At 42.9% G+C, this 25,279-nt stretch overlaps 1 protein-coding gene across 1 annotated transcript in view; it reads left to right on the top strand.

Moving 5' to 3' along the window:
• The first annotated feature begins 21,525 nt into the window (after positions 1-21,525).
• The window catches only part of tac1 (tachykinin precursor 1), a 9,907-nt gene continuing 6,153 nt past the window's right edge, over positions 21,526-25,279 (top strand). The window contains exon 1 of the mRNA XM_066675610.1: positions 21,526-21,901. Within this exon, the coding sequence (XP_066531707.1) occupies positions 21,785-21,901 (117 nt within the window). The 5' untranslated portion in view covers positions 21,526-21,784. The remainder of the gene's footprint in view (positions 21,902-25,279) is intronic.

Here is a 25,279-nt window from a genome sequence, read left to right as displayed (position 1 = left end):
AATGAGGGCCAAACTGATTTAACCTCAAACTCTTAGCAGCTCTGTTTTCTCTGACTTTAATACTGTCTAAGATCCGTGAGAAAACATCACATGTTTTAATCTTTACATTTTTTTTCTACAGAAGGTTCTACCCACTACCAGAAATATCCAGTTATGGTTTTTTTTTATTAGAAGCACCTCCTTTAAACTTCCACTTTCTGATCACTTTAGTAAAAACTCCATGTTTGGTGCTTTCACTAACTGCAAACACATATCTGGGTGTCCATTTGTTTTTAAAATAAGTGCTAATCATTGGACCCCGCCTCCTACTTCCATCACTTCTAAGTCCAGTTCTCATGCTCCAAGCCTAATGCTTGTGATTTGAACAATGCACAGGGGTCAGTATTGGCATTCTGATCAATCTAGAGCTACACAGCCACCGGCCCAGTATCTGTGAGGCAAAATATCCCACTAACCCATGCTGGGAATTAGACATGATGACCTTAGGCATATATTTGACTGCATTATTCTATTGGTCAGTGCAGTTCTATGGAGATAATATAAACTGAATGAGTTTGCCATTGGAATGGAAGCGTTTTAAAGGAGCTAGACTCACAAACTGGATGTAAAAGTGTCTGGGTAATTTTGCACACTCAGGGAGAATCCCGTTTCTTAATTTCACCCCTTTCTCTCATTTTTGAGTGTAGTCTTGCCTCTCGGGATTGAGTTAAAAGTAGGTGTTAAAATCTTTCCCTACAAAACCTTTCAAGAGCCTGATACGTCATCAGACATTTAGGGCCTTCAAAAAGTGTGGTCCACAATCATATGTTATCACCAACTCCTCAGTTCAACCTTTATATTTTGCAGTGGCCACAGGTGGAACGCATTTATGGTGGAACTGGAATCTACAAGAAGGAACTGGAAGTTACTAGCGATATTTTATGCTTATTATGAAGAGACATAATGCACGGAATCATTATTTCAATACCAGTGGTGGATGCTGGTCTTTCAAGGAGGGGAAGCTCAATTTCGGCCTACATCATAAAATGTGTCGGTTTATTTTAAAGGTAAATTCTACCCTCCGTTCCTTTTTAAGAAAATGATCTGTGACCCTGTCGTACCAACAAGGCGTCTTTTCCAGGGACTTGACTAGTGTCCTCTCAATGGCCAGCAGAGCTAGGCTGCTTAAACGCCCTTGGCCCATGTGAAGTGTGTCCGCCTGTGAGTGCTTTGTGACGGTGGAGGGGCTCAGCAGCACCCGCTAGAAACTGCGATAGAAGTCAGAAAGAGTGATAGAAGTCAGTCTCCAAACACAAGCAGCTACAAAAACCCCACCAGAAATAGAAGCTCGATTTGTCACTAGTCGTTTTTAACAAAGAAAATGCCGCTAAGAGGATTAAGAAAATCTCTGGTTCAACTCAGAACAGAATGAAAATGTAATGCTCCCACGGATCTTTACACCAAAGGATCGCTGATTCGCTCATTTCGCTGTCAATCAAAAAGGGATTCAGCCTCAGGCAGATCATCCAATCATCATGCAGAAGCTGAGCGTCCGAGCCAGCCGAGGCCAGCCCACTGCCCCATAGACCCCCAGAGACGCTGAGCGTCCGATGGGCGGGACAAAGCCCAGCATTTATCCAATGGCTCGTCTCGTTTCGCTGCACTTCGCTGCTTCCCTATTGAACTCTGTGGACGCTCAGCATCCGCGCTGTTTAAAGCACTGTGAAGCTGTGGGAATGATTGAGAGGAAAGCCGCGTCTTTACCAGTGATAAGAAGCTGATTCTGAACAAAAGTTGAGCGCGTTGTAGTGCATATTTATTCAGTGACATGTACACACAACAGTATTTATTTGATCACTTATTTTTTGACATTTTAGGGGAAGCTGAGCTTCTCTTGCAGTCTTAGAGCAATCGCCTCTGTTCAATACAGTGTTTAACACAGTTTATTAAGGAGAAAATATGATATGCCATTTATGGGTTATTTGGTCACTCAAGTCACCACTTTGCTGGTGATTCACAAGGCACTCAGCCTTTAGTTTGAAGTGTGTCCCTGAAAAATCTCCATTTCAAGAGATATATAGCCCTCCCCCTTGGCCCTACCCCTCTTTCCAAACAAGAATTAAGACACCCCTAGACAAATCCTAGAGCAAATGGAGGGAGTAGGGCTAAGGAGAGAAATGAGATTCACACATAGCATAGGTATTAATCAGGGTTGAAGGAGCTACAGATTGGGCACAGAGTACAATTTATTCAATTACTCTACACATATACACAGAGGACCATGTGTTGCTTGGACGTGGACCATCAGCAGTCAATACAGAGCGCTAGAGTGAGTATACAGCCCACACAAACGAATATTGATCAAAGCCAAGTGGCAGCCTTCATCTGCATGCATATCCACGTCCTCCGTAAGCAACACACTCTCAATGTGATTTCAAATCAAAGTCCAGGAGAGGAAGGGCTGCCGCCGAGGTCAGAGCAGAGGGGGGTTACTTCGGTCAGATGGAAATGTCAGTGTCACTTCTCACCAAAAACTTATTTACACTTAACCGTTAAAAAGGGCTTTCTCCCCAGGAATGACCCACTAATCCATTCCTGCTGTTTTAACATTTCTGTGGTAAAGTCTGCTTCCCCTGAATAAAGCCCTGTTGTAGATTGTGTTTGCTTTTACGTGATGTTTAAAATTGTCACTGCATTTGAACTCCTTAAATCAACCAAAACTGTGTTTGGAAAATTAATCTGTGATTTGTTACATTTCTTGAGAATTTTACAGTGACCCAAGCATAAAAACAACAACTTTGTTTGTTCCTTCATTCCATTGTTTAACCATTGTTTTATCTTAGCTTCTGCTTTCTGTTCTATGATGTGGTTAATGCTTGAGGGAGATTAGCCATGAGAGTATACTGTCAAATCAGTGGGTTATGAAAGATGGGGGTCAAGAGACATACCTGCTCTCTGGTGGTCCTGTGGGGGGTCCTGACCACTGAAGAACAGGGTGAAAGGGGGCAAAGCAACAGCCTGTAATTGAAATACTACCCAGTGCATCTCTGTGATGAGAGGAGCTGATAAAATGGAACAACGTACGTAGACACAAGTCATTTTAATGTTGTGGCTGATTGGTGTATACGGAAAAGAGATCTTTAGGGTGTTTAAAGCAAAGAGAACCATCCGTGTCACCCATGAACAGAAAAACACTGCAGTTAAGTCTGATGGATTACATGCTGAAAAACAAAACAGTGCTATATCTTTCTCAGTAAATGGGAGGGCAGAGAAAGGATGCTACTCATTTAAACAAACGCAAAAAGGAGCTAGACTGCTTTAACCTCGGTCATATCACACTCAGAGGAATATAGCTTGAATATCCAATAGGTAAAGCCTTGACTCTGTGTCAGTAACACTTAGTTCACCATATATTTGATCATACATTACCACGGAAAAGGAGCCGCAGAGGAGTGAGGTCTTATTCCTCACTCACAGCGTTCCACAGGGTTGTGATTTAGATGAGACCCTTCCAGCGGGGGGTCAAGGCCAGAGCTGTAGCTGATGCTGACGTACAGAAAACATCCGTAGTATTCAGCGTCCTCTTCTGAAACATGAATGAGGAGAATGAGAGAAATCTTCAGCTGTTAATGCCAGGCCCTGACGAACGTCACAAAAGGCTCCATCGCCGCAGCTGAAGAGGCCTTGGTTTTAACGCCTTTCAAACTTCAAGGTGAAACATCCTGAGAACACATTCATAATCAAATTCGCAGCAGCAAGGACACTTCTAAAAATCATCTATCTCTTACAGCGCTGTTTTTCTAACTATCTCTTCATCGGTGGTAAATAACCTTGGTGTTGGTTTTGAATGAAGGCAGCAACAGTAAAACCCTCTTAAATCTTTTGAGGGCCAGATTTCAAAACCCTTTAACTAACACGTTCATTTTTAGTTATTACTAAAGAAGTGGGGGCCCAGCAAAACATCAGCACTCCCTCGTTCAACAGCAAAGAAAAAAATATAACTCAACAGTATGCTGAGCATTTCCAGCTTCTCTTCTGAACTCTTCATCACAAGCACCACTCCAGTTCATCCCAAAGCTACTGGATGGAGGTTTTTCACTCCAGAGAACACAGTTCCATAGCACCACAGGGCTTTTTAACATGTTAGCTCATGGCATTACCTTTTGTGGGTTTGCTTCAGAGCATTGTATTTTATTGGCCATTTATAATGAACATACTATAGAGCTTAGACTCTTAAGTTGGAGGAGCTAAGATGAGTGTGTGTGTGTGTTGCTAAAGTTGCCAGCAGGTGTAATAGCCATATCCAAACCATTTGTCATACATCGGTCTGTGAAGCAGAGTCGTGCAGAGCCACACGATGTTGTTGAGAGGGTCAGGAACACGATCCTGTCACTTGTTATTCATGTAGGGCCTAATTGGTCCTGATTAACATTTACCCTTGGTTTCCTCCTTTGTCTAATGACGCAAATAAGAGTTACGAGCCAATCCCTTATAGCAGCAGGATACAGACACACCCTCCCTCTCCCCGAGTCTCCATTCAGGAAATTCACACACCCCCAACCTGTCCAGAGCAGTTCATCTGCGAGTGATTGATGGGGTACTCTACTGTGTTGAAGATGGTACAACAGTCCCAGCATTCATGCATTAACAGCTCGTGATGTCATTTTGTCAAACAAAGCCAAAGAGCTGGGGACGATGATGTCATATCAGTGATGTCATATAAAACCGCACCCCACGCTCGAGTGAAAGTTTCTTCAGGTGGATGTAATCCTACCCCTCCTACAACAAACTGTGTTTTTATCAGTGAAGGTCAAGTCAGTTCCATTTTATTTGTACAAAACTATTTGCAAATGCAGTTGTTACCAAGCAGCGTCACAGAAATCTGGGTCCTAGCCCCGACGGAGCAAGTAAAACTGCCTCAGAATGAGGATGAGCCACTGAGAGGACACAGGGTCTACAAGGTCTGCCTCCACAGGTTAACTCCTTTGCACAATCTTCTCTACTCTAGCGAAGCTACTGAACAATGCAGTGCACTACATTTGTATCTGAAACTGAATATGGATTTTAGGATATTGCCTCTTGAAATAAATAAATGGATTTTTAAAAATCTGTCTTGTTTACATTAATGTAACCAAGGTTATTTATTTTTGTGTATTTTTTAAATTTCAAAATTCTTAAAGATAAAGTATATAGAAGATAAGGGATTAGGTTTTTGTATGTGCATTATATATATATAGTGGTTTATATATGGGTCAGAGGTAGTAGATGAATCTGAGAGTGTGACTGGGTCATATATTTGTAACGCGCTTAGTTTTGTGTTTTGTTCTGTTTTTTGTTCCTTGTTGGTGCTCCCCTTGTCATGTGACTGTTTCCCGCTGTGTCTGCTTCCTGATTGTTCCCTGGTCATGTGATACACTTCCCTTGTGTTTCTAGTGTCATGTGTTTTAATTAGTACCCAGGTGTTTCTTGTTGGTGTTGTCTTTATATAGTCTTTGTCAGTGGTTTCTGTTTGTGGGTTATTTATATGTTTAGCCTTGTGCTATGTTTAATGCGCTGGGTTTAGCATTGCTCTGGGTTTAGCATTGCTCGTTTAACTCTTATGTTTAGAGTCCCTGTTTAGTATTTAGCTGTGTTTAGTATTTAGCTTTGTTTAATGGTTATTGTTTAGCTGTGTTTAGTTTTTAGCTTTGTTTAATGGTTATTGTTTAGCTGTGTTTAGTGTTTAGCTTTGTTTAATGGTTATTGTTTAGCTGTGTTTAGTGTTAAGCTTTGTTTAATGGTTATTGTTTAGCTGTGTTTAGTGTTTAGCTTTGTTTAATGGTTATTGTTTAGCTGTGTTTAGTGTTAAGCCTTGTTTAATGCTTAGCTGTGTTTAGTGTTTAGCTTTGTTTAATGGTTATTGTTTAGCTGTGTTTAGTGTTAAGCCTTCTTTAATGCTTAGCTGTGTTTAGTGTTTAGCATTTAGCCCCTTAGTTCTGTATAGTCCTTGTTTAGTGTTTTAGCCCTGTTTATAGTTTAGCCCTAGTGTTTAGTGTCCCTCTGTCTAGTTTCCTTTAAGTTATTGTAATAAATCCCCCCCCCCCCCCCGTTAATACAGTACTGAAATTGTTTTTCTGAAATGTTCTCCTATTTACTTCATATTCATTAATTATTTACCTGCCCAGAGACTGCAAATGGAAATTAATCAACTCTGATGCAAATCATATTTTGTCTCCAGAGGTTAATTTAATTTGTGCAAATAAATCAAATACGTGTACAGATTAAGCTGATTAAGACGAAGCGACTACTAACTACTTCCTTTTTTCACAGCTGACTGAAACCTTGTAAAACTATAGCTGGTATTCATAGCCACTGACATCAGCAAAGTGGAGCATTACCAACAGCAGAAACGGAGCAGAACCAGAACATCTTTTTTATCCTGTGTATTCAGACATCTAGGATTTCCAGAAAATGTGATTATTTGGTTCTCTCACAAAATCAGGCCCATTCATTCTAAACCAAAAACAGGACTGTTATGTCCTTACTACACAGCCAGACAGGCAAAGGTGTAAGGCCTTCAGTTCAGCTCCTGAAGGCCTGACCAACGGGACGGTGCTATTGGCTGCATCTACTGAGAAAATAATCCTTTTCAAAAAGTCATTGAGTTCCCAATAAATGAAAGCATTGAAACCCAAGCCTCCAGAGTTTATTAATGCTAGATTATATTAAATGTTATTGGCTTGTATCATTTCTGCATCAAGATTATAAAGTTTTCCATAAGTTTAACATTACTGTAAGCGAAAACATCACTGTAACAGTAGGGAAAGGACCCCCGGTGACTTTGCCTGTTGTCAGTGTACAGATTTGTAAATCTTCTCAGGCTGTATTGTTGAAAAGCCCAAGTGTGCAGAGCTGGTTTACCATTTGCAATTTTAATTTCCCTCACTGAGATAAATGGGCTCTGATTCAGAAATGAATCTGCCATGAGACTTTCATCTTGCATAATTTGCCTTAGTTGTGCTCCTGGGGATGACTGTTCAGTATTCAGAGTTTTATCATCAAATCACTCTATCTCTCCTCTGTGAAAGATCTGGATTGTTCTGGTTAAGATACTGTCACTAGTTTCATCAGATGTAAAATATGTAAATATTTAAAATTAATACGTGGCCATTACTTACCTTTATTCAGCTTCATGAATTTAAATCCATCACAATCGCGTTTTTATTATTAATTTATTTCTATTTTTATTTTATTAGACAGTAACAGTATTCAAAAGTGGACCATATCAATTAAAGGAACACAATGTATTGTTTTTATCTTCAAATTATGGCTCCAAATATAACTGAGCTCTAACAGGGAGAATGGAGACTCTCTGGTTGCTACTCTGGGCTCAGCACTGGGGGAGGGTAGGAAACCACCTCACCCCCCTCTTTCAGGACTGCGCTGTAAAAATTATACTCTGTACCTATAGGGGGAGCCCAGGAGCAAAAAACAAAATGTTATGTAGTGTTCCTTTAAAGGTGGGTTTATGGAAATATCTTTGGGGCTGAAATTAAATAGAGGGCTCTGTGGCCTCTCCGATATAATTTTTAGTACATACTGAATTATTCACTCAGTTATTGGATATATCATTGTAATTGCTGAATAATTCAATATAAATATATATCTTTTTTTTGTGAATATTATTGAAAATGTCTGATTATTTCTTAGAACTTAAAGAATTATTTGTAGACATTTCAAAGAAGTTATCATTGGGTGCAAGGCGGGAATACACCCTGGAGGGGGCGCCAGTCCTTCACAGGGCAACACAGACACACACACATTCACACCTATGGACACTTTTGAGTCGCCAATCCACCTACCAACGTGTGTTTTTTGGACTGTGGGAGGAAACCGGAGCACCAGGAGGAAACCCACGCAGACACAGGGAGAACACACCACACTCCTCACAGACAAGGAAACCCACACAGACACGGGGTGACTGTCTGTGAGGAGTTTGGTGTGTTCTCCCTGTGTCTGTGTGGGTTTCTTCCGGGTGACTGTCTGTAAGGAGTGTGGTGTGTTCTCCCTGTGTCCGCGTGGGTTTCCTCCGGGTGACTGTTTGTGAGGAGTTTGGTGTGTTCTCCCTGTGTCTGTGTGGGTTTCCTCCGGGTGACTGTTTGTGAGGAGTGTGGTGTGTTCTCCCTGTGTCTGTGTGGGTTTCCTTGGGGTGACTGTCTGTGAGGAGTTTGGTGTGTTCTCCCTAAGGAAACCCACACAGACACAGGGAGAACACACCACACTCCTCACAAACAGTCACCCGGAGGAAACCCACGCAGACACAGGGAGAACACACCAAACTCCTCACAGACAGTGACCCGGAGGAAACCCACGCAGACACAGGGAGAACACACCAAACTCCTCACAGACAGTGACCCGGAGGAAACCCACGCAAACACAGGGAGAACACACCACACTCCTCACAGACAGTGACCCGAACCCAGGAATCGAACCCACAACCTCCAGGCCCCTGGAGCTGTGTGACTGCGACACTACCTGCTGCACCACCGTGCCGCCCAGTCACTTGAAATGTCTGCGAATAATTCAGTAAGTACTTAGAAATATTCAGCCAGCGGCTATAGCACCTGAACTCCAGAACATGCGAATCTGCTGAAGTTAAACAGGTTTGGGCTGGCACTTTGATGAGAGACCTCTAAGGAAACCTGGGGCCAACAGGAGGCTCTGAGGTCTGTATGGATCCCAGTGCCTGGGTGCAGTGACAGGGACACTGCACAGAAAACAATGACGCCATCCTTTGGATGACACTCACAACAGAGGTCCTGACTCTCTGAGCTTGTACAAGGTCCTGGGGCAATTTCTTGAGAAGAGTCGGAGTGAAAAAGTAACGCCGTGGTCACTTCCGGCCTCCTGATGATGGCGCTGGTTGAGGCGACTCCCTGATGTCTCAAGGAATGTAAAGAATGTGGGGGTCTAGAAAGGTGGTGGTTAAGTATAATTATCATTCATTCATTCACCTGCTTTACAAAAGAACAACTCTGTCATGCACTCAACAGAGATGATACACCAGTTATCCATCCTGAAATTATAAATTTGCTGGCAAAGCGCAGGCTTGTGCTGGAGATTTACAGTATATTCACTCGTCCATATTTCAGCACTGGATCTATGGAAAGAGAAGGAGAACGGCTGAATGAATCGATGCCAAGTCTCTTATTACACTTGGCACAAAGTGCTGCCACTATGCCGCCACAAAGCAATACTGCTAAAGTGGATCATCTTAATTAAAGTCCGGCTAAACGGCTCTGTCCATGGAGCTGAATGGAAATGGAGGATGGAGGCCACTCCCAGAGCAGACACACACACACACACACACACACACAGGATTTAAAGGCATGAGAGTAAGCAATTCAAGGGAAAAGAGGCAGAAGGAACCTGGAAAAGGACATGACGTCTAAATAACCTGATCACTCTCAGACAAAGGTCGTCTTCTTTAATGATAATTGTTGTGCTTTCAGCTTAGACACATGGTAAAAAAAGAGGGAGATAAGCCTTAGAGGAGTTCAAAGTCAGTCCACACGACTGCAGTCATCAGACAGATACATGATTGATGGAAGATTTAACTTTGAGCCATGGATGAAATAAATAAAGCAGTATACAAGAGCAAAAGACAATTACCCAAGCTCACATGGGGGACATGCACGTAAATATAAAGCTATGAAATAAAGAAGAGTGATCGTACATCTGCTGGAGGTGTTTAGACTGAAATTGTGTGTGTGGTTTTATATGAAGGTGATGTTTATTCACCATCAGCACCACTCTCACTCTTCTGAGAGTCTCTGCTTTAGTTCCTCATTCATTGTCACCTTGATTCCCCTGTCCATGCCCTTTGAAGAATGCAGAAATGAATGCTTACGCTACATTTGCTTTTGTAATTGTTTTAATTTATCTGCGTTTTCACTCTAACCGTTAGTCATCTCCAGTTACAGCCCGATAGATAATGCCTCTCAGTGACATACAGTACAACCAGCCTGGGACAGTGAGGGCAAGCACTTGCTGTTAATGCAGTGACACTGGACAAGCTCAACCCACTGGAGGAGAACATCAACCAAGTGCCCAGGTCTGTCATGTCAGTCGACACAGTGCCACGCTTGCCAACACTGTGCTGGTGTGATTGGGAGAGAAGGGTCTTTGCTGGTAAGGCATTACCAGGGATTAAAAGGGCGATCTCCAAATCACAGAGCCGATGTTCAGACCACAGCACACACAGCATCTGCAGCATCTGCATCATAGTGAAATCGCCCAGTTCATAAGTACACTCCACAAGAGGTGCTTTTCCACTGCGTGAAACCTACTCAGCTCGGCTGGACTTGACTCTTTTGCTTTTCCAATAGCAAAATCTGGTCAGAGGAACCAGATACTTCTTTAGTCCCTGCTCGCGCCTGGTATGAAGCAAGCTGAGTAGGTCCGAAATGTAAACCTTGCAGAGCGTTAACCGGCCAGAGACACTTCTCAATCAACCTCAAATGCAGACAACTCGCCATCGGTAAAACCTCCAAGTTACAGCAGAGATCACATTTTTATCCGACTCACGACGGCAGCTGATAAAACAATGCCGTGGTCTTTTGAAGAGGTTCAAACGCTCCTTGGATCGGTGCTCGATGAAAAACTCCAGTGAGAACCAAACGCTGCAACAAGGATAACTCTGCTGTGCGTTTTGATGTTTTTTTTAAAGCCTGCAGCTTCCGTTAGAGACAGGGAAAGAGGGTAGAAATAGATTTGAAGAAATGATTAGATTCCAAAAACTGGATTGAACATAAATACTGAAACATTTGTGTTAAACCATATTCACCAAAAGGACATTTCATGTTACTGAAAACCTTATATTAATTATTAAGTTATCCACAGGAAACTCTAAATAAATCAGTGTTGATACTGAATACTTTATGAATACTATTTACTGATTGTAGAAGTGTTGGTAGGATACTGAATTATTTACAGTACACGCTAACTGTATTTACTTAATGCTTTCTAGTATCCTTTCTCCGTTATAACCCCTTTAACGATGCAGAGAAATTTGTGGATTAGTCTTTTAACGATTTTCAGTGATTTACAGTGGACTACAATGGAATAGAGTTGATGTCAGTAAATGAATGACTTTCAGTGGAGTACAGTAAAGTGTAATAAATTACACTGAATTACATTTAATTAATTAATTCCGTCAAGCATTAATTTTCTGTAATCGATTGATCCTGTTCAGGGTCGCAGTTTGTTGGGAGACAATCCATGAACCAAAATGCGTGTTGGAACTGTGAGAGGAACTACATGCAAGACACAGGGAAAACACCCCACAACCATAGAGTTGTGTGACAGAGACACTGCTAGTTGAGGCCTATTACAATAAACTACAGTGGATTAATGTCAGTAGATTACAGTGCATGGTGTTTTGGGTGTAACAGTGATATTTTGACCTGATTCCTCATGAGTCTGAGATCGTGAGAGGGGTTTGGGTCACTGTGTTAGTTTCAGAACTGACCCCTCTTTGTTGACCCATGAACTGAATTAGCCTTTGACTGATGATTGATTGCTTATTGATGATGAAGTAAGGGCTTTTTATGGAGTTCTGATGAACTTTGTGAATTTTTTGGCCACTTTTTCCATTTCGTTGATATCTCACACACAGAGAGATGTTTTGTGGTTAACACACACCTGTAGCTCAGTCATTTTTATATATCCAGTTGTTTGGCTTTAGTTTCTGAGTCTTTAATGTGTGTGTGTGGTTGTGTATGGAGTGTGCATTGGATATATCAGTATTGGGTTGATTTAAAATCACAGAATATTCTGTGTATGAAGTGACAGTTTCACACACTCACCCAGTCACTCACACACTCACACCTGTGGACAGTTTCACACACTCACCCAGTCACTCACACACTCACACCTGTGGACCGTTTCACACACTCACCCAGTCACTCACACACACACTCCTGTGGACAGTTTCACACACTCACCCAGTCACTCACACACTCACACCTGTGGATAGTTTCACACACTCACTCAGTCACTCACACACTCACACCTGTGGAGAGTTTCACACACTCACCCAGTCACTCACACACACACACCTGTGGACAGTTTCACACACTCACCCAGTCACTCACACACTCACACCTGTGGAGAGTTTCACACACTCACCCAGTCACTCACACACTCACACCTGTGGATAGTTTCACACACTCACTCAGTCACTCACACACTCACACCTGTGGAGAGTTTCACACACTCACCCAGTCACTCACACACTCACACCTGTGGGGAGTTTCACACACTCACTCAGTCACACCTGTGGACAGTTTCACACACTCACCCAGTCACTCACACACTCACACCTGTGGATAGTTTCACACACTCACCCAGTCACTCACACACTCACACCTGTGGACAGTTTCACACACTCACCCAGTCACTCACACACTCACACCTGTGGACAGTTTCACACACTCACCCAGTCACTCACACACTCACACCTGTGGAGAGTTTCACACACTCACCCAGTCACTCACACACTCACACCTGTGGACAGTTTCACACACTCACCCAGTCACTCACACACTCACACCTGTGGACAGTTTCACACACTCACCTAGTCACTCACACACTCACACCTGTGGACAGTTTCACACACTCACCCAGTCACTCACACACTCACACCTGTGGACAGTTTCACACACTCACTCAGTCACTCACACACTCGCCCAGACACTCACACACTCACACCTGTGGACTGTTTCACACGCTCACTCAGTCACTCACACACTCACACCTGTGGACAGTTTCACACACTCACTCAGTCACTCACACACTCGCCCAGACACTCACACACTCACACCTGTGGACTGTTTCACACACTCACTCAGTCACTCACACACTCACACCTGTGGACAGTTTCACACACTCACCCAGTCACTCACACACTCACACCTGTGGACAGTTTCACACACTCACCCAGTCACTCACACACTCACACCTGTGGAGAGTTTCACACACTCACCCAGTCACTCACACACTCACACCTGTGGACAGTTTCACACACTCACCCAGTCACTCACACACTCACACCTGTGGACAGTTTCACACACTCACCTAGTCACTCACACCTGTGGACAGTTTCACACACTCACCCAGTCACTCACACACTCACACCTGTGGACAGTTTCACACACTCACTCAGTCACTCACACACTCGCCCAGACACTCACACACTCACACCTGTGGACTGTTTCACACGCTCACTCAGTCACTCACACACTCACACCTGTGGACAGTTTCACACACTCACTCAGTCACTCACACACTCGCCCAGACACTCACACACTCACACCTGTGGACTGTTTCACACACTCACTCAGTCACTCACACACTCACACCTGTGGACAGTTTCACACACTCACCCAGTCACTCACACACTCACACCTGTGGACAGTTTCACACACTCACTCAGTCACTCACACACTCACACCTGTGGACAGTTTCACACACTCACTCAGTCACTCACACACTCGCCCAGACACTCACACACTCACACCTGTGGACAGTTTCACACACTCACCCAGTCACTCACACACTCACACCTGTGGACAGTTTCACACACTCACTCAGTCACTCACACACTCACACCTGTGGACAGTTTCACACACTCACCCAGTCACTCACACACTCACACCTGTGTACAGTTTCACACACTCACTCAGTCACTCACACACACACCTGTGGACAGTTTCACACGCTCACTCAGTCACTCACACCTGTGGACAGTTTCACACACTCACTCAGTCACTCACACACTCACACCTGTGGACAGTTTCACACACTCACTCAATCACACACACACACACACCTGTGGACAGTGTCACACACTCACCCAGTCACTCACACACTCACACCTGTGGACAGTTTCACACACTCACTCAGTCACTCACACACTCACACCTGTGGACAGTTTCACACACTCTCCCACTCCATCTAACGACTTGTGTTTTGGGAATGTGGGAGGACACCCACACAGACACAGGGAGAACACACACAAGTCTTAATAGACAGAGACCAGAGGCAAAGATCAAGCCTAAGACCATCAGACCTTGGGGTGTGTGGTGTTCTGTCATGAAAGCAAACTATACCACTATATGCCCCCCATGATTTATGAGGATTGTGGATGTTGTTTCTGAATCTGTGATTTATCACATATCTCAGTGGCTGCCTGCTCCTGGAAACATGAAAATGCTTTAACCTTGAGCTCACCTCCAGGAGAAACGATGCAGACATAAACTGCTCATTATGTCCAGCTAATCTTCCTCTACATGCAGCTGTGTGCTCCTCCTGCCCTGAAGTTCTACATTTCACAATCTTAACGATCTCCTACAATCACAACCCAGAGATCCCCAGTCCAACCGAGCCCTGAGACGGCGCCGGCATACCTCAGTCCCCTGTGGACGGATGAATAAATCATTACACTTATTAAAATGGAGGAGAGGTTCTTCAAGTCCAGAGAGATTCAAGGACTGGTCCATTCCTTTTGAACTCTCAATTCTTACACAACACACCAGACTCAAAAATTACATCACCTAACGATCCGTCGGCCCACCGAGCAACATCAGGCACCACAGAGGCTCTGAGAATTGTCCACCGGCTGTTACAGCGCTTTGTTGACATTCAGAACCATCTTCATAATAATTAATAATGGAATTATAAATGTGGGCTGGAGTTCATGTGATGTGGGCGTTTGGAATATGTCTGAATAGTTTGTGGCTTGCTTTGTACTCATAATTACACCAGACTTTTGAGTTGGTTGCCACAACTTTCTCTTCTAACCCTTTTGTCCATGAATAATGGCCTGATCATTCCTTTGACACAACTGACATGTGCTGATAGCTCAACAGAATTAAGTTTTAAATTTCTAAACTTTTACAATATTTTTATAAAACTACTTATAATACAAATTCATTTATAACAATGCAAATTATTTATTAGGGGCGGCACGGTGGTGCAGCAGGTAGTGTTGCTGTTACGCAGCTCCAGGAACCTGGAGGTTGTGGGTTCGAGTCCCTCCCTGCATGGGTTTCCTCCGGGTGACTGTCTGTGAGGCATGTGGTGTGTTCTCCCTGTGTCTGCGTGGGTTTCCTCCGGGTGACTGTCTGTGAGGAGTGTGGTGTGTTCTCCCTTTGTCTGCATGGGTTTCCTCCGGGTGACTGTCTGTGAGGAGTGTGGTGTGTTCTCCCTGTGTCTGCATGGGTTTCCTCCGGGTGACTGTCTGTGAGGAGTGTGGTGTGTTCTCTTTGTGTCTGCGTGGGTTTCCTCCAGGTGACTGTCTGTGAGGCGTGTGGTGTGTTCTCCCTGTGTCTGCGTGGGTTTCCTCCGGGTGACTGTCTGTGAGGAGTGTGGTGTGTTCTCTTTGTGTCTGCGTGGGTTTCCTCCAGGTGACTGTCTGTGAGGAGTGTGGTGTGTTCTCCCTGTGTCTGTGTGGGTTTTCTCCGGGTGACTGTTTGTGAGGAGTGTGGTGTGTTCTCTCTGTGTCTGCGTGGGTTTCCTCCAGGTGATCTGCTTTCCTCCCACAGTCCAAAAACACATATTGGTAGGTGGATTGGTGACTCAAAAATGTCTGTAGGTGTGTGAGTGAGTGTGTGTTGCCCTGTGAATCACTGGTGCCCCCTCTAGAGTGTGTTCTCGCCTTGTGCCCAGTGATTCTGGGTAGGCTATGGACCCACCACGACCTGTCCCCTGTTTCTCCTTTGTCAGGGGTGTTTTGCGTTTCAGAGTTCCTCAGGGCCTGGGGGTCTTCACACCCATTTAAATTGCTCGCTAGCAGCTCAACACAGAGTTGAAACATTTAACAACAGTGTCCTGGTTAATCTTAAATAACAAAGTTACATAGAGAATACATCGGTTTGATTACATTCATTGACATTCATCAGCATGGTGGCGCTGTATGTGTCTCTGCCTGACAGCTCCAGGGTCTTTGGAGTTACTGGATGAGTGTGTGACACTGTCCACAGATGTGCGTGTGAGTGACTGGGTGAGTGTTCCTGCCTTTCATCCAATGAGTTTAGGTAAGTGAACAAAATAAGTACAGAAAAAAGAATGAAAGAAATAAATGAATATTCATTGAAAGATTTTGATTCAGTTTCAGAGCTCAGATGTCGTATAATTGAATAAATTACACAGAGTGATGACCTACTGAGCCCTGCCACATTCGCCTGCTCATTTTAAAAAGAGGACAGAGCTGTAAATTTGTGGAGATGAGCGTTATTAACACCCAAAGAGAGTCCAGAGCTCTCTGAAACAAAGTTGCTTAAGACAGAATGACAAAGCAATGTTCTTAACATTTGGCCTGAGATCTTGCCCCAGGATTGACTTGAATATGAACAAGCCCCGGCAGCATCGTTAGCGTTCACTAGTGCTGAATATTTTTAAGGTTTTATCAATTTGGTGTCACAGTATTAGAAAGTTTTACATGAAACTGCCCATTTTAAGATCCACCCACCTTACATTTCTTATACATAGATTTATAATTACATACTGAAGCCTGTATAGAGTGTGTGCAGAGTTATTAGGCAAGTTTTATTTGAGAGGATACTTTTTATTATTGAACAACAACTTTGTTCTCACTCAACCCAAAATTGGAGTTGGAGTGGGGTTTTTCTTTAGATTTTTATCAAACAGGAGGATATCTGTTTGTGCAGGTAACTATTACTGTGCAGAATTATTAGGCAACTTAATAAATACTAGATTTATCCCCATCTCGCTTGTTAATTTTCACCATAAAATTTAGAAATAAACATTTCTGACTTTTAAAAACAAAACCAGTGACCAATATAGCCACCTTTCTTTACGATGACACTCAAAAGCCTTCCATCCATAGATTCTGTCAGTTGCTTGATCTGTTTATGATCAACATTGCATGCGGCAGCCACCACAGCCTCCCAGACACTGGTCTCACGTTTTATGGGGGACCACAGGTTCTCTATGGGGTTCAGATCAGGTGAACAAGGGGGCCATGTCATTATTTCTTCTTCTTTTAGACCTTTACTGGCCAGCCACGCTGTGGAGTATTTGGATGCATGTGATGGAGCATTGTCATGTTTTTCTTGAAAGATAGCGACTTCTTCCTGTACCAATGCTTGAAGAAGTCTGGGAGTTGAGCTTCACTCCATCCTCAACCCGAAAAGGTCCCACAAGTCCATCTTTGATGATACCAGCCCATACCAGTACCCCACCTCCACCTTGCTGGCGTCTGAGTCAGAGTGGAGCTCTCTGCCCTTTACTGATCCAGCCTCTCGCCCATCAAGAGTCACTCTATTTCTTGGCCCAGTCTTGACGTTTTATCCTATGTTTCTTGTTCAAAGGTGGTCGTTTTTTAGCCTTCCTTCCCTTGGCCATGTCCCTGAGTATCGCACATCTTGTTCTTCTTGATACTCCAGTCATGTGGCAGCTTCACGCTTGATTTTCCTCAATTCATGGGCAGTTATTTTGGGCCTTTTTTTTTTTCAACACGCTTCTTGCGACCCTGTTGGCTATTTGCCATGAAACACTTGATTGTTCGGTGATCGCGCTTCAAAAGTTTAGCAATTTCAAGACTGCTGCATCCCTAACTTTTCAGAGTCCGTCAAATCTCTCTTCTGACCCATTTTGCCAAAGGAAAGAAAGTTGCCTAATAATTACGCACACCTCATATAGGGTGTTGATGTCATTAGACCACACCCCTTCTCATTACAGAGATGCACATTACCTGATTTACTTAATTGGTAGTTGGCTTTCATGGCTATACAGCTTGGAGTAGGACAACATGTATAAAAAGGATGATGTGAACAAAATACTCATTTGCCTAATTATTCTGCCCACACTGTATGTATTGGACCCTACTATGCCACATTCCATATTTATCCATAACCACTGTCGTCCAGATAATATTGTTGTGGTGGACCATCCTCTGACTGGCGCCCCCTCCGGGGTGTGTACCCACCTTGCACCCAGTGATTCTGGGTAGGCTCCAGACCCACTCTGGTTCTGACAACTTATAGCTGATAAATATATTGTTGCTATCTAAAGCAAAACATGTATCTTCAAAATGGAAGTCCATGTAAATAGATTTAAAAAAGATTTAAGTAATTTTGGAACATTTCTATTGGTCCATTTGTCACGAAATGGAGGACAGCTGCTGTGTTCAAATGATAGTGGATGAAGATACATGTTTTTCTTTCAACGGTGGCATATATTTATATATTTATAATTGATAATATAACTGATGGTTGCCCCATATAATAAAAACTGCGCTAATTCCTGAAAAACCTTTTGAAAATGGACAAGACCACTATCAGAAAGCAACATCAGCTGACATTGTTGATTGACCAATATATCAATCAAGCCCCGGTGTGGTTTGAATGACTCAGACATATCAGTGACCACACTGTCATTTCCAGGCTGACTGTGGTCTGTGCCCCTTTGACATCACTCAGGGTGATGCTAGCCAGTGCAGGCATCTTTTAGCTGGCAGAGCAGAATGAGCAATTAGTGTGCTCCTCCAAGCGTGTTGAATGCCAAAACCATGTTAGTAGCAGTTTAAAAAGATGCAGAAGAGCTTCACATGTCTTTAAAAGAGAGACATGTGTTTGTGCTGACTTCATCATTCCAGATGTAGGCACTGGAAGAGACAACACAAATGGAGAAACAAATTAAAAATCTAAGGAAATCTAAGAAAACTGATCACTGATTCAAATGTAAAGGATGGGCAATAAGCACTGCATCAACAGATCCAACAGATGAGCTCCAGTCTCCAACTGTACCCCACAGAGTTATAAAAGACATATAAAACAGCCAGTCTTTTCCTTCTTCATCCTCCTCAGCTCCCCTCCACCTTTGGACACCAGTGCTTCATTAATTATTCTTAATTCATTTCTGCTCCATATGGATTGTTCTTCCTCTTCTTTCATCATCTCTTGATTTTGTCCTCAGCTCTGTCCTGCTGTAATTGAAGGAGTGGATATAGCTGTGTAAATGACTCATTTAAACCAGACCACTAGGCCTTAGGCTCCAACTCTCTGATGACCAGGTCATTAGCATTGCAAATCCAGCAGCTAACATTCACTGGAGCTTCAGATCCTTTTTCATAGAAGACTCTGGTGTGACTCGTATCATGAAGACCCTGTTACTGTGGAGGGCAATAGATTATGCTACAGCTGTTGTTGATTATATTCCACAAATAATCGGTACCACAATTTAGGTCAGAGCTACAACAACGTAACATTTAGTATTCAGGTACGATTAAACACAGAGGCAGTACTGTCTGAGACATGCTGAGATGAGACGAGCTGAGAGGACCTTGCCTAGTGGCGGTATCTTTTCTGATGGAAATCACTTTCCCCCGTGGGTCACACACCTCATGTCCAAGGGCTGAGACGTCATCAAAACCCAGAGGAGCTTCCCACATTCTCCACAGAAAACTCATATACATCACAATTCCTTTTATTATACAACTTTTCTAACTTTGTGTTTTATCTGACTTTTTGAACAACTGAAATTATTATTAAAATAGTACTCACTGAAACTGTAAAATCCTATGCAAAAGTGTTGTTTAACAAATTTAAACATTTGATTTTTTTTTTCTTTTCCTCTGAAACAGCTGTAGAACATGTTTGCTTTCTATTTAGTAGCTTTGTTGTCTCTTCTTCAGCAGAAGGTTTGGTTTTGGATCTTCACCCTGAGTCTCTCTCTGTGAGGATTGTGGTGTGTTTTCTCTGTGTCTGCGTTGATGTCTTTGGGTTACACTTACAGACAGGAATCACATTTTTCTAGGTGGACTGACTATGTGAATACATATGTGGTTATGTAAGTGACTGAATGAGTGTGTGAAACTGTCCACAGGTGTGAGTGTGTGAGTGACTGGGTGAGTGTGTGTGAGACTGTGTGAGTGTGTGAGTGACTGGGTGAGTGTGTGAAACTGTCCACAGGTGTGAGTGTGTGTGAGACTGGGTGAGTGTGTGTGAGACTGTGAGTGTGTGAGTGACTGGGTGAGTGTGTGAAACTGTCCACAGGTGTGAGTGTGTGAGTGACTGGGTGAGTGTGTGAAACTGTCCACAGGTGTGAGTGTGTGAGTGAATGGGTGAGTGTGTGAAACTGTCCACAGGTGTGAGTGACTGGGTTAGTGTGTGAAACTGTCCTGAGGTGTGACTGGGTGAGTGACTGGGTGAGTGTGTGAAACTGTCCACAGGTGTGAGTGTGTGTGTGACTGGGTGAGTGTGTGAAACTGTCCACAGGTGTGAGTGTGTGAGTGACTGGGTGAGTGTGTGAAACTGTCCACAGGTGTGAGTGTGTGAGGGACTGGGTGAGTGTGTGAAACTGTCCACAGGTGTGAGTGTGTGAGTGACTGGGTGAGTGTGTGAAACTGTCCACAGGTGTGAGTGTGTGAGTGACTGGGTGAGTGTGTGAAACTGTCCACAGGTGTGAGTGTGTGTGTGACTGGGTGAGTGTGTGAAACTGTCCACAGGTGTGAGTGTGTGAGTGACTGGGTGTGTGTGTGAGTGACTGGGTGAGTGTGTGAAACTGTCCACAGGTGTGAGTGTGTGAGTGACTGGGTGAGTGTGTGAAACTGTCCACAGGTGTGAGTGTGTGAGTGACTGGGTGAGTGTGTGAAACTGTCCACAGGTGTGAGTGTGTGAGTGACTGGGTGAGTGTGTGAAACTGTCCTGAGGTGTGACTGGGTGAGTGTGTGAGTGACTGGGTGAGTGTGTGAAACTGTCCACAGGTGTGAGTGTGTGAGTGTCTGGGTGAGTGTGTGAGTGAATGGGTGAGTGTGTGAAACTGTCCACAGGTGTGAGTGTGTGAGTGACTGGGTGAGTGTGTGAAACTGTCCTGAGGTGTGACTGGGTGAGTGTGTGAGTGACTGGGTGAGTGTGTGAAACTGTCCACAGGTGTGAGTGTGTGAGTGTCTGGGTGAGTGTGTGAAACTGTCCACAGGAGTGTATGTGTGAGTTAATCCTGAATACACAAGGCTCTACAGACACAATACTGAGAACATGATTTGTGTAAAAGTTTGGGCACCCCCTGGTGATATGTCTCACTTTCTGAGTGAATATAACCTCCTCTACAAACAACACCTCTGTGGATAATCTCATGCTGATCAACATGTAACAGGAATAACCCCCCCCCCCCATCCCCGGCCCCCAAACCATTCTCCCCGAAGGTGGGGCACTTTCCCTTTGATCTCTCCTGGATCGAAGGCTCTTTGACGCAGAGTTTCCCCGGTGTTTTCTCCCGTGTTCAATCCCAGCATCTCCTGCGTAAAATCTGCGAGTCGGTGCGTCACGCGCGTCCGCGTCCTCCATACAAATGAGCGCGAGGACCTCGGAGCGCCAATCACCTGATAGAGGAGGTCAGAGGAGAAGTGTGTGGGGGGGTGGGGGGTGGTCTGACCACGAGCCACGCGCTATAAAGGACATTAGTCACTGGAAGTTTTGGGAAGACGTTTGGCACAGCATCAGATTTTTTTTTCTATCGATTCCTTCTGGCCGCGCGCTATAAAACGCAGAGAGTTTTGGTGACGAAGAGACGCAGCAGTGGACGAACACACACACACATACACACACACTCTCTCTCACACACACGCACACACGCAGCTCCTTTACGCACATGTGGAGGACACTGCTGCGCGCAAAACGCTGCTCCGGGACACACACACACCTCCTCCTCCTCACTTTCTGAAGAAGAAGAAGACGGAGAATAGAGACTGAGAATTTTGTTTGAGTTAAAAAAGACCAGAGAAATATTACAGAAGAGGCTGATCATGAAATTACTCTTATCGCTCGCGGCGCTCGGTCTCCTCGCTTTGTCTCAAGTTTGCGGAGAGGAGTTGGGTCCAAATGAGGACCTGGATTACTGGACAAATAACCACCAAATACAGGTGAGTCCTACAAGCTTTAGAACGAGATTCTGTACTCTGTTCTCTCTCTCTCTCTCTCTCTCTCTCTCTCTCTCTCTGCATGTTTATAAATTAGTTGAAAGATTTGCTACTTTTAGGAATAGGATTGAAACAGGGTTAAAATAACAGCACTGACATTATTATGGTTTACTTCTCCATTCAGTTCAGTTCAGCCCTCAGAGGGACACAGGGGATGTGTCTGATATTGGACTGAACTGATGATGGAAATGCTTCCACAGTACAGTTCAGCACAGATAGTAAATCAGTCGATAACGAGCAGGAAAGCACTGGAGAAAACCAGATACAAACCAAATTATTAATTTTAAGCCAGATCCAAAACCAGCCCCAAACCAAATTCCAATAATGTAGTAAAATATCTAAAAGCAGATACAAACCCAATTCCTAATATTAAACCAGATCCAAACCCAATTCTAATCTTAAACCCCAGATACAAACCAAATTCCTAATATTAACCCAATTCTAATCTTAAACCCCAGATACAAATGAAATTCCTAATTTTAAACCAGATCCAAAACCAGCCCCAAACCAAATTACAATAATGTAGTAAAATATCTAAAAGCAGATACAAACCAAATACCTAATATTAAACCAGATCCAAACCCAATTCTAATCTTAAACCCCAGATACAAACCAAATTCCTAATATTAACCAAATTCTAATCTTAAACCGCAGATACAAACCAAATTCCTAATATTAACCCAATTCTAATCTTAAACCCCAGATACAAATGAAATTCCTAATTTTAAACCAGATCCAAACCCAATTCTAATCTTAAACCCCAGATACAAACCAAATTCCTAATATTAACCCAATTCTAATCTTAAACCCCAGATACAAATGAAATTCCTAATTTTAAACCAGATCCAAAACCAGCCCCAAACCAAATTACAATAATGTAGTAAAATATCTAAAAGCAGATACAAACCAAATACCTAATATTAAACCAGATCCAAACCCAATTCTAATCTTAAACCCCAGATACAAACCAAATTCCTAATATTAACCCAATTCTAATCTTAAACCCCAGATACAAATGAAATTCCTAATTTTAAACCAGATCCAAACCCAATTCTAATCTTTAACCCCAGATACAAACCAAATTCCTAATATTAAACCAGATCCAAACCCAATTCTAATCTTAAACCCCAGATACAAACCAAATTCCTAATTTTAAGCCAGATCCAAAACCAGCCCCAAACCAAATTCCAATAATGTAGTAAAATATCTAAAGGCATATTCAAACCAAATTTTATTTCAAGCAGATACAAACCAAATGCCTAATTTTAAACCAGATCCAAACCCAATTCTAATCTTAAACCCCAGATACAAACCAAATGCCTAATATTAAACCAGATCCAAACCCAATTCTAATCTTAAACCCCAGATACAAGACAGATTCCTAATCTGAAATCAGATACAAAACCAGATCCAATACAAATCCCCAATTTTAAACCAGATACAAAACTAGATCCAAACCAAACTCCTTATGTACAAACATATTCAGGCCAAATCTTAAACCAGAACCAAATCAAATTCCTAATTCAAAATTGATCCAAACCCAGTTCCTTATCTAAAACATAACCCAAACCAAATCTTAAAACAGATCCAAAACCGGATTTAAAAAATGTCTTTAATTTAAAACCAGATCCATACCAAATTGTAAAAGTCAAATCATACAAAACATAAACCAAGTTAAATTTCTAATCCAGACAATCTAAACCCAGATGTAAACCCACTTTCTAATTCAGATCATTCAAAACCAGATCCAAACAATTCTTTTCTAAAATATGTTCTAAACCATAATCTTCAGCACCGGATCCAAACCAATCTGATCCTCTCTATAGTGCGCTGAGTGCCTGAATGGTGCAGTGACAGATTTATAATAACACAGTAACATTCCTCCTCCACCCTTTTCTCTGGTTCTGAACGGACAGCTCCCGCAGTGTCACTGTCCACAACTGTCCCGAGATTCTTAGCTCAGACTGAGCCCGAGTGTCTCTGACATTGCGGACTGGAGAACAGCCAATAACCGGGAGAGTCTGAGATTACTGCACCGCAAACCCCCCATAGTGCTCCCACCGCTCTCGCTCATCACAACAGTGCTTCATTACATTCATACATTCACTTTAACTCAGTTACACTCACTCATACATTCACTCTTCCATAGTGACATTCACTCTTACATTCACTCTTCCATAGTGACATTTTCCATAGTGACATTCACTCTTACATTCACTCTTCCATAGTGACATTCACTCTTACATTCACTCTTCCATAGTGACATTCACTCATACATTCACTCTAACTCAGTTACACTCACTCATACATTCACTCTTCTATAGTGACATTCACTCATACATTCACTCTAACTCAGTTACACTCACTCATACATTCACTCTTCTATAGTGACATTCACTCATACATTCACTCTTCCATAGATACACTCACTCATACATTCACTCTTCTATAGTGACATTCACTCATACATTCACTCTAACTCAGTTACACTCACTCATACATTCACTCTTCTATAGTGACATTCACTCATACATTCACTCTTCCATAGATACACTCACTCATACATTCACTCTTCCATAGTGATATTCACTCATACATTCACTCTTCCATAGTGACATTCACTCATACATTCACTCTTCCATAGTGACATTCACTCATACATTCACTCTTCCATAGATACACTCACTCATACATTCACTCTTACATAGTTACATTCATTCTTATTCACTCTTAGATTACTCACTCTTATATTCACTCTTCTATTTTCACTATTACATTAACATATATATATAGTGCTTCACATTCACATTTACAGCACTTCACACACTCTTACATTAATTTACATTAATTCTCACCTTAACGTTTATATCGTCACTGTCCAATTAATAACATGTATCTCCAAAACAGTAACTTTACAGGAGAAGGAAATACCCTTCTAAACTTTCAAAAGAAGTCATTGTAAATAGATTTAATTCCAAGTAAATTTAGAGCATTTCTATTGGTCAATTCATCATGATATTGTCGCACAGTATGAACGACAGCTGCTGTCTTCAAATGATGTGGTAAACTAGAACTTCACAAAAACGGAGATGCTTGTTTTTCTTTGGACAGTGACAATACTTACTCTTTTACTGTTTCATTCACTCTGAGCGATTTTACACATATGCTACAGAATAAAGGCCGGACTTCCCTGTCTGCTGCGTTTGTGAGCTGAGCAGATGTGTGAGCTTCACCAGACGGTGGTGAAGGGAGCCCTGTGGTTAGCTCAGTTCATCTGCCCCTGGAACAGACAAGCAGCTGGTGGTTGGTGTAGTGCAGTGG

The sequence above is a fragment of the Hoplias malabaricus genome, chromosome 6 (assembly GCF_029633855.1).
Source record: "Hoplias malabaricus isolate fHopMal1 chromosome 6, fHopMal1.hap1, whole genome shotgun sequence".
NCBI lineage: Eukaryota > Metazoa > Chordata > Actinopteri > Characiformes > Erythrinidae > Hoplias > Hoplias malabaricus.
This window is presented reverse-complemented; position numbering and strand designations above follow the sequence as displayed.